The sequence below is a fragment of the Diceros bicornis genome, chromosome 21, assembly GCF_020826845.1.
Source record: "Diceros bicornis minor isolate mBicDic1 chromosome 21, mDicBic1.mat.cur, whole genome shotgun sequence".
NCBI classification, from domain to species: domain Eukaryota; kingdom Metazoa; phylum Chordata; class Mammalia; order Perissodactyla; family Rhinocerotidae; genus Diceros; species Diceros bicornis.
Window position 1 is genome coordinate 11,599,712 of NC_080760.1, and position 14,689 is coordinate 11,614,400.

Genomic DNA, 14,689 nt, shown 5'->3' on the forward strand with positions numbered 1-14,689 from the left:
GACGTCTTCTCTGAGCTTATGAAGAATTATAATGGGGGGTGGGGGGAATCAAACCAAACATTGATGGACAACTGTAAACAGCATTCCATGCACAAATGAAAAATGTGACTTTTCTGAGATCTATAAGATCATTTTCAAAAACATAACCTTCTTGACACTGTTTGTCAGATAATCATGAAAGTAATCAACGTCTAAACACAAAAAAGCTGTTCTCAATCAAGGTTCACCACATTATGAACTTGTTACTAACAATAACTCAAATTAGAACATATCCAAATTCATCCCTATGATAATATTACTATTTCCATAAAAAGCAAAGGGGTAGAATTTTTGGAACATGGCAAACCCCATCACAGAAGTCCACTGTGATTGTGAATGTCGACACTCCTTGAGTGGCAGCAAGAAAAAATGCTGGGAACCTGTTTTGAGGGGTCAAACCAGTGCTTACAAGTGCCTTTCCCTTCGTAGAAGTACTGGCCAGGATACCTCAGGAAAGTTACTAAAGCCTAACAAACCATTTTGCACACTCTTATCTTCATCGTCTTTCTCTGAAGAACAATAACTTACTTGAACAAGCTTAGACTTGCAAGAAAACACTAGATGTTGCTCTGGTAGATAATGTTTTGTGTCTGCTTGGGCTGGCTCTAGGCAAAATTATGAAGTCAGCAAAGTTTATCTTCAGGGTCTCCCTGTTCTCCTTGGTTTATCTTCCTTTCAGTATCTCCCTCCATTCTCCTCACCTCTAAGAAATCTGGAACTCATCCTGTCCCTTAGCTAAAGATATTACACTGTGACACTCACCTAGGCCCAAAGTCCAGAGCTTCAGATCTTTCCCAAATGTCTACTTCTGGGACTAAAGTTGCAGTAATCATTTAAACTAATTCACATAATGGCGGTGATTAATAATGGCAGCTTCCTACACACACACACACACACACACACACACACACACACACACACACACACACACCCTCTTTTCCTCATGGGCTAGTGAATCAGGGGGAAGAGGGATGGTAGAGGAAATGCAGAGAGAAACACCACGCAATTGAGTAGAGGGGATATATTTTTGTCTCGTTCCTCCCTTCTGCCCCACCCTGAATACATTACTGCATTTCCACGTAATATCCTTTAAATTTTTATTTATTTATTTTTTTCCCCCAAAGCCCCAGTAGATAGTTGTATGTCATAGTTGCACATCCTTCTAGTTGCTGCATGTGGGACGCGGCCTCAGCATGGCCGGAGAAGCGGTGCATCGGTGCGCGCCCGGGATCCGAACCCAGGCTGCCAGCAGCGGAGCACGCGCACTTAACCGCTAAGCCATGGGGCCGGCCCCAGGTAATATCCTTTAAAAAGCAAACAAATATGGTCCTTCTCTGCCTTAACTTGAAGGATAATCTGTTCTAGGTCTTGTATAGCAACCTCAGGAAGCAAGAAAGTACCAGTGAGAAAGGCATGATGGCTTCCAGGCAGTTACCTACTCACAGACACAATCCAATACTCATGGAATATCTATTTATGAATAAGCTAAATGCCAGAAAAGATTACTATTTTCCTTCTCTACTCCTCAAATGCTCAGCTCGTTTTCACCTTTTATGTTTCAACATCAATGTCATCTCCTCAGGGCATCAATCCTTCCCTGGCCATCCAACCTCAAGCAGGTTTTCCGCCCCTTTGTCCCCTTCACGATACCTGGAAAATTCAAAATTCTTTTAAATCCTTTCGCTCAGAGTGTAGTCGGCTCCCACCCCAGCGCACCACTGTGTCGGAGCCCAGGCATGGTCTGGCACAGAAGTACTCCAAAAGATCTGTTGAAACAAATGAGGAAGGCGGGATTCTAACTTTCAACGGGGCAACAGCAATGTGTGAACTGGTTATAAACCCAGCAAGAAAAGAAACAGGGAGGTGTCATGAACCAGAAACACAAAGGGAGGGTTAATAACTCGGAGTTCATGCTGAGGTCAAGGGTAGATGTGTGGTGGGATAAAGCAAAGAGGAAATGCTGAACAGGACAGAGAAAATGAAGAAGTAAGGCTTTCTAGATTAAATAAGCCTGAGCACGTCTGGCCTGGTTCAGCCCTAGACAAGGTGAGGCAAGAAAGTCATAGAATAAAAAATGAGGGTGTATTAATCTTGGAGACATCACCCGACTCACATCAATCCTGAGGCAGATAGCCTCACACCCTGCTTAAGAGAGCAAAGTGAGGTCAGCAGGTGTAAATCCCTGCAAACCCTACCCTCAGACTCCTGCTCATCTGCACCTCTGGAGTCACACAAGAGGCACCTTTCACCTCTAGGGTCTTCACCCTACCGTCATTCCACCCTCTCCTTCATCTTCCACTTGCCTAGCTCTCCCTGTTCCTTCCTAGAAACCTGGGCATGCTAGACTCTCTCTCGCCAAGAACAAACCAAGCCCTCCTGCCATTCTCCCACTGCCAGGCTTCTTAAGAGGAGACCTCGTGGCTCCATCTACATCATCTCTTCCATCCACTTTGCAACTCACTGCAAACAAGCTCTAACAGAAAGACAGAGGCCACTGGCAACTACCTTCCCTCCAGATGGCCAAATCCAAAAGGCAATCTCGACCTCTCCTAATTACTGGCCCCCTGCAGTCTTTCACACTGGAGACCACTCCCTCAGTGAGACTCTTTGCCCCCTGGATTAACCACACCTGACTCTCTCAGGTGCCCTGGTATTCCTGTGTTCTTGTCAAGGCGTCCTCTCTTTACACCATGCATTTCCTCCTGACTGAGTGACTCCCAAGGTTTTAGCGATCACCAGTGACTTCGAATCAAGATTTCCAGTATACACATCTCTACTCAACAAACCCGTGAGCCAGCTCCCTACTGAATATCTTGGCAGTCATACACCAGACAAACCTGAAAGTTAATGCTTCAAAGTGAACTCACTGTCTTCTCTTGATACTTGACTCCCTATTCTGATTGATGGCACCTAGTTGCCCAAACGAGAATTCCGAGTCATCCTAAACACCACTGCTCCCCACTCCCTGACCCGACACCTAACTGATCACAAAAACCCTTTGGTTCTCTTTAGTCAGTACCTGTAGAGCCTGTCACTCATTGGCTTGCTTGCCCCCCTCCTCCCTCCCTCCCTGACATCACAGCCAATCATCATCCTATCTCACCTGGCAGGCTACAAATTTCATCTTCAATTTACATTCCACATCATGCCCAGAGTGATATTAACATTCAAACCCAACAATATGACTCCTCTGCTTGAAAGCATCCAGTGGCTTCCCTTCTGCCATTCCCATCTACAAGATAGATATCTACTCCTGTTACGTTCTCATGCTATAAGCTCCAGCCATTCTGGTTCATGCCTTAGTATTCTTGTTTCATGTTCCTCCCTGTATTTTAAATGTCCTCTGACTACAACAAGCTTGTGATCCTTCAAGACACAGATCAAACGCCACCTCTTCCATGAAGCCTTCCCTGATTACCGTCCCCCACACACACATTCAAATGGGAGAGAGTTGATCACTCCCTTCTTTGGGCTCAACTTTGCATATATCTATTAGAAAACTTAGCATCATCTATTACAATTGCTGTACTCCCGAGTGTGTGTCCATGTATGTACACTACGTACACATATGCACAGATACATACCTTACTTAAAAGACTAGGCCTATGTCCTATTGATTATTCCGTCCCCAGCATTTCACGTAGTGCTTAGTACATACCTGGTTCTGAATAAATATTTGCTGGCAAACTGCTGTTAAGTCAAGAACACTAGAATTTAGGACAACAAAGTAAAGAAAGTTATCAAGTTAAAAAATGAGAGGGGCCTGCCCCGTGGCTTAGCGGTTAAGTGCGCACACTCTGCTACTGGCGGCCCGGGTGCAGATCCCAGGTGCGCACCAACGCACCGCTCGTCCAGCCGTGCTGAAGCCGCGTCGCACATACGGCAACTAGAAGGACGTGCAACAATGACATACAACTATCTACTGGGGCTTTGGGGGAGAAAAAGGAGGAGGATTGGCAATAGATGTTAGCTCAGGGCGGGTCTTCCTCAGCAAAAAGAGGAGGATTAGCATGGATGTTAGCTCAGGGCTGATCTTCCTCACAAAAAAAATAAATAAATAAATAAATAAAATTTAAAAAAAATTAAAAAAAATGAGAAAGAGGGCCGGCCTCGTGGCTTAGCGGTTAAATGCGTGCACTCCACTACTGGCGGCCCGGGTTCAGATGCACCGACACACCGCTTCTCCGGCCATGCTGAGGCCGCGTCCCACATACAGCAACTAGAAGGATGTGCAACTATGGCATACAACTGTCTGCTGGGGCTTTGGGGAAAAAAAGGAGGAGGACTGGCAAATAGATGTTAGCTCAGAGCCGGTCTTCCTCAGCAAAAAAAAGAGGAGGATTAGCACGGATGTTAGCTCAGGGCTGATCTTCCTCACAAAAAAAAAAAAGAGAGAAAGAAAAGAAGATGAGAAAGAAAATAGCATTGCTACATTAGACCCTGCCGCCAACCAACCGGGAGTCAGGAGGCCTGGCTCTACTGCACTCCTACAGCCCTCTGCACCTTCCCCTATCATCACACAACACACAGCTTACTGTAAATATCTTTGTGTGTCTTCCTTGCTAGGGTGAAATACCACTACTAGTACTAACATTGTCTAAATACCTTAATGAGAGCTAATATTTACTGAGCGTTTATCAAGTTCCAGGTACCTTGCTAAGTGCTTTACATGTTTTAACTCATCTAATCTTTACCATAAGCAAATGCTATGGATGTTATTAGTATTAACATTTTACAGGTGAAAAAATTGAGCTTTAAAAAGATTAAGCGATTTGCCCATTGTCCCACAGCTAGTGAACAGGATTCAAAGCCAAAGAGTATGATTTCAGAGCCTATGCTTTTAATTTTACTACAATACGACACTACTAATGCCCCGACTGACAACCTACCACCAAAGACATAAACAAAGGCCACCAGGGTTCTGTGAAGACAAGGGCCATGTCTGGCTTATTCACTCCCTTGGCACACAGTAAATACTCAGGAAATATTTACTGGCCGACTAGCTGGCTGAACAAAAGACTGTTACAACTTTGGGCCTAATTTTTTTTCTTGTAAAATGAAGGTGTGGTTCTTTCAGATTTCTTTCAACTGTAAAAATTCTATGGTTTTATTACATGAAGATAAAGTGCCTGCTGCCTATGATATGATGACGACGTACTAGAGAGGACAGACAGACAGACAGGTAATCAAGGGCATGGGTTTGAGATCAACAGATCTTGAATGGAATCCTAGATCTGCTTCCTAACCTGGGCAAATTCCTTGATTTCTCTGAACCTTCATTTCCTCTTCTTAAAATACAGGTGCTCCTAGCAACTGCCTCTGTAGGTGATTTGAGGATTAAATGAGAAAATGTGAATGTGAAGGACTTATACTCCAGCACTAATAAACGGCAGCTGTTAGTGCAACCCACAGAACATAACTGATACCCCAACACACGAAGGAAAAGGTAAGCATCTGCTGATGAAACAAACACAGCTTTCTCAGAGGAAGACTGTGTCCTATTTCATTATTTTATTGCCCTGAGCTATGTCTTTGGATTCAGCATGTGAGTTAGAAAAGATTTAGCAAACAACTACATTTTTATTCAAAATTGTGGGTTCTCTCTCAGCCCTTTCTCCTCGTGCTGCTACTTGTTCACACGCAGAGAATTCACCCAGAACTCAATCTCTCCCATTTCCCATTTCTCTCAAAAGAAGACATATTTCTTATCTGTTATAAAAAATAATGGGTGAGAAGGGAGAATCTTCCTAAGGAGGACTCTTAATCCATATAAATTTCTCAGACCTCTTTCCTAGCCTATCTGATTATACAGCATCCTGCCCCTTCCAAAAAAAAAGTTTCCCTAAAGTTAATTTTATTCAATTTAAAAATTACTATAAGAAAATTGACATCCATTATTTAAGACTAACTAAAATATCCTCAAATGTCCCCAAATCGAGTTTGTGAAATCCCTTCCCAAAATGAAACACTTAGTTCCTTTACCTCTTTGAGCCCCAGTATTATTAACCAAGAAAAATCGACTGAAAGTAAAAAAATTAACTACTTCCAGCAGGCTAACACATAACTATAAGAAGCCTTACGAAAAGCCTCTGTAATTCATTATCATCTCATAAAATTTAATAAATATACATAAAAATTTTAAAATAATAAATGAAATAAAAAGTAGCATGACATTTTTTATAGTAACAAACATTAAAATATTAATATAAAAATAGCATACGTAAAATTTTTCAGTCGAATTTTCCCTAGAATTTTGGGAAGACAGGGGGCCGGCCCCGTGGCTTAGCGGTTAAGTGCGCAGGCTCCGCTACTGGCAGCCCGGGTTCGGATCCCGGGCGCGCACCGACGAACCGCTTCTCCAGCCATGCTGAGGCCGCGTCCCACATACAGCAACTAGAAGGATGTGCAACTAAGACATACAACTATCTACTGGGGCTTTGGGGGACAAAAAGGAGAAGGATTGGCAATAGATGTTAGCTCAGAGCTGGTCTTCCTCAGCAAAAAAAACAGGAGGATTAGCATGGATGTTAGCTCAGGGCTGATCTTCCTCACAAAAAAAGAATTTGGGGAAGACAGTATTAAAACTTGTAATACTTTAAAATGAATTTATCCCAGAATTTCTAAATTCTTTATCAGATAATGCCTATTTATTTTATACAACTGTCAATTATTACTATCCACGATAATAGGAGTCAGGAATGGCAAATAAATCAAAACTTAGACAAAGCTCATAGGAAATAACGTATCTTCTCAGCCTGCTCTCAAAACTCCTCATGAGCCAACACTAACCATTTTAATGTTGTGTTATCACTGTTCCTGCTCCTTCCCCTGTACAGAAATCCATTAGCAGCGATATGGGCAAGAGAGAGGCCACAGGACAGGAAAGGCCGGCATCAATTCACTCTGAATAAACAGGCTGTAACTGACCATCGGTTGTACTCACAACGAGAAACAGTCATGACTGCTGGAAAGTCTCATAGAAACGCAGCTGTGAAGAAACCAACAGCAGACGAGGAGCAGCATCTACAGTGAAAAACGGCTAAACAAGACCAAGAGGGCGTAACTCTGTTGTGTCATGATCAGTCTTTTCAAGAGATGACAAAATGAGTACTACGAAGGGCGAGCTGAGTAATCATTAAACTCAGTTTCCACGGAAGGACCCCGTTCTACTTCATCTATCTATGTCTGCAACATACAGAAGCAGGCTTTGGGTAAACGCAATGAGGTTTAGAGAGACTAAATATTATTACTGCTGTCATTAACATCACCACTACTACTTCACCAACCACTTAGTGAGGGCCAACATGTGGGAAACATCTTCTATGATTTCATTTAATATGCAGGAAAATCAGATGCATAAGCTGAGGCACAAAGAGCAGGTAAAAGGAGGGCAGATGAGGAAACCATGCCCAGTTTCATCTACTGCAGCCCAAAGCTGGAGGTATATTCATCTCCACCTGGAAACCACGTTGCTTCAAGCAAGGATACTCAGGAGTCAGCTGATTCCACAATGAGGAAGCTATAGACAGGGTACAAGCAACAGAAAGTAGTAGTAAAATGTAGGGCATTCAAGAAAGGAGAAGGTATTCATAATTATGACAGACGTGAGCACAGCTCTGATAACTTAAAGAAATATAAATGCTATCTCAAAAATATGGGAAATAAAGGTATAAAATATGAATGAAAAGAATATAAATTAATTTCAAAATGGGAATTTATGCGTGATCACAAATCATAATTGCAATAAAATTTCAAAGCTCTGATAAAATATTAAACTAGTATTTTCCATTTTCTCAAAGTTCTCTATACCCACTGTAGTCACATACAACTTAATTTTTCCCACTTCAATTTACATCTCAGGAGTCAGTTCCTCACCCAAGTTACCAACCCACATTTCCAAGTGCCTGCAGAATGGCTCAAACTCAACATATCAGTGAGATTATCCTTTCTACTTCTTCCTCCTGACCTTCTTATTTCCACTGAGGCACGACCATCCTGCCAATGATCCAGGCTCAAAATGTCAGCAGCATCCTTGATTTTGCTCCTTCCTTTTCTCCCACATAATAGCATGATTCAATGAACCGCTATCCCATAGATTCCAACTCCTTGATGCTTTTAAATTCCTCCTGTGCTGATTTGGGCCCTCACTGCCTTTTGGAATTTCTTCCCAAATAATCTCCCATTTCCTGCCTCTCAGTCTTCATGGCAATCATTATATCAGCTTTACATCCCCTCCTAGACTTCAGGTTTCTTCAGTGCTGGGACTATGTCCTCCTCTCTCTGAAACCCCTGCAGTGCTTTGCACAGTCTTTCCCAGAGTCTACCCAAATATTTTTATATTAAAATAAATCCTCTCTACTGTGCAGCCACTAAAACTCAGCTATACTTTGAGATGATGCCTATGAAGCTACTACCACTCAGTTACTTTGAGATGGGGCAGCAACCTCACAGAGGTCAGAAATTTTAAGTGTGCCCAATGAAATTATTCAGATAATTAAACTGAGCATACCTGTGCTACACAGGAAGTCTGTACTATGGCCGGTGTTCTCCCAGAGGACACAAATATTTCATCAATACCTACCCTTATTTCCACTCATGTATCATTTCAGGTTGAAATGATAGATGAGAGAAGAAAGAAATGACTTGCTTACTGCATAACTGACTTTTAGCATGCTAATGGATACTAGAGTAACTTTCCCAGCTTAACCCTTTTAAGGGCACTAGGGAAGCTGACATGACAGACCTTAACACGTGTACTGGCTTATAAAGAGAAACGTGGAAGGAGATTCTAAATTGTAGCTTATAATAAGAGTCACAAATGATGCCTCTTTATACAAACACATGATTTACACAAAGACTTTTAATATTACCCCAGCTTGACTATTAGTTTGCCTTTGGCAAATGCCTGTTTCTCAGCCCCACATACCTAAAATGGGTTTAAAATTACTAAGATACAGCAGTCAGGACCCAAAGAAGACTGAAGACACAGCCTTGACGAGCAGTGTGTAGAGTGGTGCTTAGCTTCAAGGACTTACTCGGCCAAAGAACCAGAAAACAAAGTGGACAATACCAATGATAGTAAAATAAATATCTGCATGATGCATGGAATAATAAATAATAGGGATAACCATGAGGCACACTGAGGTCTTCAGACTGAGACACGGTATTTAAATATCTGATGTGACGGCAGCACGCAGGGAAGAATAAGAACATATACCCAATGTGCTGGACAGAGCTTATCTGGGATGGGTGTTAAATCTGTTAGATAGGCAAGTCCTTGAAAGGACCTAAAAAGCCCTCCTGATCTCCCCCTCACTGTCTCCGCCACCTCTCTGAGTCTCATCTCCCAGCGCACTTCCATCCTCAGCCAGCTCCAACACAGCCATGCTGGCCTCCTCCCTGTTCCTGAACTGGTCCAGGCCACACTCAACCTTTACCTTCTCCCTGCCTTTATCTCCTCTCCCACATATAGCCACATGGTGCCTTCGCTCACCTCCCTCAAATCTCTGCTCAAAAGTCCCTTCCCAAAGGGGCCCATCTCAACCACACAAATTAAAACGACAACCTGATCCCTTGCCCCAGTGCCCTAAGGACCCTCCCTATCCTTTGCCCAATCTTTTCATAATTATCATCTAATGTAGCACAGAATTCACTTCTGTCTTATGTTTATTGTTTACTGTCTGCTCCCGTACTCCCTCCCCAGATACACTGGAATGTCAGTTCTATGAGGACAAGGAATTGTACCTGCTTTATTCACTGACTCATCCCCAGTCTCTAGAAAAAGGTGTAACATATATTAAGAGCTGAATCAACACTTGCTGCATGACTGGTTAAATGATGCATGAATTGCAGAACTGTCATGGTTGAGGTATAGGGTATTTTTCTGAGATATTCATGACCCACATTATATAAAACATTATGCTAGGCACTACGAGTAAAAGAGAAATTTAACAGAAAAGAGTGCTTGACCTCAAACAATTTGTTCCAGAAATGCCTCATAGGTTATACTAGGGCAAAGGATGCCACACCCACTTAATCTATTCACCCACTTCCTCCAGCATCTGCTACACACCTGCCTAAATGCAGAAGTTTACAATGGAAAGGAAACATGTCAAGGATTCGAGCTCTGAGTAACTGAGTAATCCTTCAAGAAAAGTTCCCACTTAATTCTTTTAGGTTAAACTATTGCATAAATTATCAACAAGGACCAAAGAGTATAACCTGTGCACTTTCAACTGGTGCCAAGTTACCAAATGCTGCCGAATGTTCAGCTCACCAAATAAACCGATTCAACTGATATATGTTCAGTAAACAATTAACTTTAAATGTAAACATTTGCAATTAATATTGACTGCTTAAATGGACATTCAATATAGTTTTTCAGACATTTAAGGACTTCTGGTTTTGTCAAAATTTATGAGGTGTCAGTCAATGACATCTGTGCCCTGATCTCCTTTCAGTCTTAAATTGGGGGGAAAGTATTATTAAGACCCTGTGTGCGCAATATGATTTTAGTATGACTAAAGCTTGTTATGGATTTCAATCCCTAGAAATACCATAACCTCTGTTGTAAATCATGTGTGGAAAGAAGGACAGAGGAAGGGAGGGAGGGAGGAGGAAACAGACAGACAGAGGACAAAACACACGTTTGACACCTAGCCTGGTCTTTTGAAGGTGAGATGCTCATTTTAAATAAGTAGACTGTGTGTAGTATGTCTTTAAATACGTTTAAGGAAAACATGTCTTGAGGAGGTGCAGAGAGCAGCTTCCATTACTGGAAACCAAAAACCATGTAAGAGAAATTGGTCAAAAATAAAGGCTACACGTGCAATGTAGCTGAAATTGAAAATAATCACAGGGGCCGGCCGGGTGGCACAGTGGTTAAGTTCACGCGTTCTGCTTCGGCGGCCCAGGGTTCGCCAGTTTGGATCCTGGGTGTGGACCTATTCACTGCTCATCAAGCCATGCTGAGGCGGTGTCCCACATAGAAGAGCTACAACTCTACAACTATGATACACAACTGTGTACTGGGGCTTTGGGGAGAAAAAATAAAAAGAGGGAGATTGGCAACATGTTAGCACAGGGCCAATCTCCCTCAAAAAAAAAAAAAAAAAAAGAAAAGAATCACAAACTAGATATTATCCAAGATATGGTCACTGTCCTTAGTAGACAAGAGAGGAGAAATCCAGTTGCATACTTTTCAATATTATATCACATAAACCAAAAAATTAAAATAAGGAGGCATGGTCCCTAGGTCAGATGTGACATGGTACCACACAGATTCTAGGTGTGAGGCCCCTGTCCTGCTAGACCCAACAGATTAATGAATGCACCTATCTCACCCAATGAGTCTGGCTTTTCCTTCTCTTCTCTTTCTAGAGGAAAACATATAACGTAAGGATCTGTATTCACAGCATCCTGAGGGGAGAATGAGAAGACACACGGGGTGCTGAACAGACAATATTTGGTATGGCCTACAAAGTTTCAGTAAGGCTATTTCTCAAGGAGCTAACTATCTCCTCTAAATTTTCCTGAAGCCTTGCAAACCCATCACTTCTGAAAGATGCCGTTGTTAAGAATCCAACTGGTGTTTAACTAAGGAAAATGATAAATCTTCGGAGCCAACAGCCAGCTGCCTTATTCTGAACTGTGATTCCCATCTCCCAAACTTCTAAAGCTCTTCTACCTTCCTTCTTTTTCTTACATTCTAGCCAGAATACAGCAGCAACAAATGTGACTCCTCTCACACTGCATGCAGATGTTAACAGCTCTGTACAGTTCTGTAGGACAGCAAAAAACATTTCAAGAATCTCCTAAGTGCTGACGAAACTTGCCTGAATTACCCACGCTACCTCTTCCACATTCCTTAAACATCGTTTTCCTGAATGTTGGGGGAAAAATATAAAAAATAATCTACTGATCGAGGAGGAGAGAACCTCTAGACAAAAACAAATACATGATTGTAAAAGTAGGGAACTAGTTTAAAGAATAACTCAACTAACCCACATATTCAATGAAGTTCTCTCCAAGACAATAGTAACTTGAAACCTGCTTTAGATATTCAAGCACCAGCAATCTGCCTCCGCCCCCAATGCCATAATTCAACGAGCTCAACATTGCCTCACAGACTAAATGAAAATAGTTGAAGGACTGTTCCTTGCAATTAAGTGCATCATTCGTGCAAAAACTAAGGGGCTCCTTATTTTCTCCATTTGAGAAATGCATTAAAAAATTCCCTTCAAAAGGCTTATATCTAATAACTATGCAACTAATTCATAAACATAGTTACTGTTTTATGAATTTAAACTCTTTTCATAATATCTAATAACCACAATTTTTCACTCCAATTCAGAAGGCAATTTGGCTTCCTCATGTTAAAATTTCTCAAAAAAAATATTTACATGTGTGTATATACAATATATATATATAGAGAGAGAGAGAGACAGAGAGAGAGAGAGAGACTAAATGATAGAATGTTGCTTGTAAAAGTTTTTCAAATTTACCACAATACATTTTGGCTAAGAAGAAATTAGAAAATCCCAGGTTATTTCACTGGGCATGGATTTTGCCATAGAATTTCTTGAGTTTTCTTCCTTAAATAATTCTAGATCAAGAGAAACAGACTGCAGATGCTGAGCTCTACTACCATGGCAATATTTTAAAGTGTTTTATTAAGATAACAGTACCAAAAAAGGATTCCCAAAAAGATGGTGCCAACTGTTTAAATATTCATCCAAACAATCTCAAATGTTTTATTACGATCAGTGTGTCAATGGTACATTAGATGCCTATTAGGAACCAGGCCCTCTGCTGGCCTGGTCTTTTAAATGAATTATCTCTTTTGATTCTTACAGTACCATAGTTTGAGGTACTAATTTTCCCTTTCAACAGATGAGAAGACATAAGCTAAAAAACGGTTAAATAAATGCTCAAACATCAAGCAAACGACAAGGCCAGAATCCAAGAAACGTTTTTGATTCTAAAATCCATGCTAATTCCATTTAACATAGTGCCTCAACGGATTTAAAGGCTCATCTGATTCCTTCAACAGAGTTATTCAGTACCTACTAAGAGCATGAAACACAGCAGCGCAAGTTCTCCTTTTAAAAGGTAATTTAGATCATGTCACCTCTGAAGGCTTCTAGACACACTTAGAATAAAATCCCAACTCCTAGGAATGGGCTGCCCCCTGAACTGGTTCAAGTTGCCTTTGAAAATGCCAATCATGTTCTCATCTCAGGGCTTTTGAACTTGCTATTTCTCTGCCACTAAATCTTCAGATCACTCAGGTCTCAGCAAAAATCCTACCTCCTTAAAGGTGCCCTCCATGACAATCCAATCTAAACGAGTGCCCCACCCAATCACCCACCCACCCTTAGCCTGTTTTTCGATTGTACTTATCCCTATCTGAAATTATCTTGTAGATATATCTGTTTCTTTGTTTATTGTTTGTCTCCTCCCAACTAAAATACAAATGCCCTGAGAGGAGAGACTCACCAGTTTTGCTCATCACTGATTCCTCAATACCTATAGCAGTGTCACACCCATACTGTGAGCTCAGTAAATAAATATTTGTTAAATGGATGACTGAACTCTAGGTGCCATGGAGATGCATACATAATTAGACCCTCAAAAAGTGTTCAATCTGTAAGGGGACAACTACACAAATAATTCCACAAGGCAGAATGTTTTAAGTGCCATAAGTGAAATAATAACAAAGTATTATGTGGTTTCAAAACAGAAAATTTTTAAAAATCACATACCAACATAATATTAAAAAGTACTTATAATTTCATCAAGAAAAAAAGGAGAGGGGAAGATAAATCAATGGGGGAACAGGAGAGGACACACACACACACATACTCACTCACTCACTCATGTTATTCCTCAGAGCGGAAATGCTCAGTTCAGTCACGGCTTGGAAGATATAAACATCATTGAAATTCAAAAGCAGTTCTGAAAGAGAGGATGCCTCAATTGGTATGCAAGGGATGTTTCCTCCCCTGAATACATTATGAACTTGCAGCATGCTAATATGCCATGCTATCATAAGCACCAGATGGGGCAGTAGGCAGTACATGTCCCATCAAACCTCAAGAAGATGTATTAATGTTCATGCTCTTTAAAAAAAAAAAAAAAAAAATCCTCTGCCTGTGTCCCTAGACTTCCACATTTCTTAGCATTCAGTTACTTTCTCTCAAAGCAGTCCTCCAGGGCTGCTCCTCTTCACCAGATGGTGCCAGGAATCATTTCAATCTATTTTATCACAGGAGGCAAAGGCCACAAAGCGTGTCAGACTCCGCTTACTGAAGGCACACCAAGCACAAAAGAGAACAACAGAAGATGCAGGAGACATAAGAAATAAATCCTCTCCAGGCACTGTTGATGAAATGTTTTTAATTACGCTGAACCCTTATTTATGTTCCACCCAGAGAAAAATAAAAAGAATATTTTCATATGTCTAAACTTTCAAGACTGCCTGATATTATTGTGAAATTGAAGTCTACATAAAGATTCTCTAAAGACGATTAACTAAACTCAAAAAATTATGAGTAATCAGAAGGTGGCCTCAAAATGAGGCAAAGGCATAAAAATGATACCTGAGGGCACTGAAATCCACTCAGTTGTTTAAAAGTAAACATCAGAACAA

General features: G+C 41.2%; 1 protein-coding gene across 13 annotated transcripts in view; it reads right to left on the reverse strand.

Annotated features, from left to right (window-relative positions):
- The window catches only part of RUNX1T1 (RUNX1 partner transcriptional co-repressor 1), a 140,516-nt gene that overhangs the window by 76,985 nt on the left and 48,842 nt on the right, over positions 1 to 14,689 (reverse strand). For 2 of the 13 annotated variants that reach the window (XM_058564581.1, XM_058564578.1), the window contains exon 1: positions 13,915 to 14,103. The exons of 8 other annotated variants lie outside the window; for them this stretch is intronic. In XM_058564581.1, coding sequence (XP_058420564.1) covers positions 13,915 to 14,089 — 175 coding nt within the window. In that variant the 5' untranslated portion in view covers positions 14,090 to 14,103. Of the gene's footprint in view, positions 1 to 1,689; positions 2,036 to 13,910; positions 14,104 to 14,689 lie in introns of those variants that run through there. 3 more of the 13 variants (XM_058564580.1, XM_058564588.1, XM_058564591.1) reach the window with 3 other exon arrangements.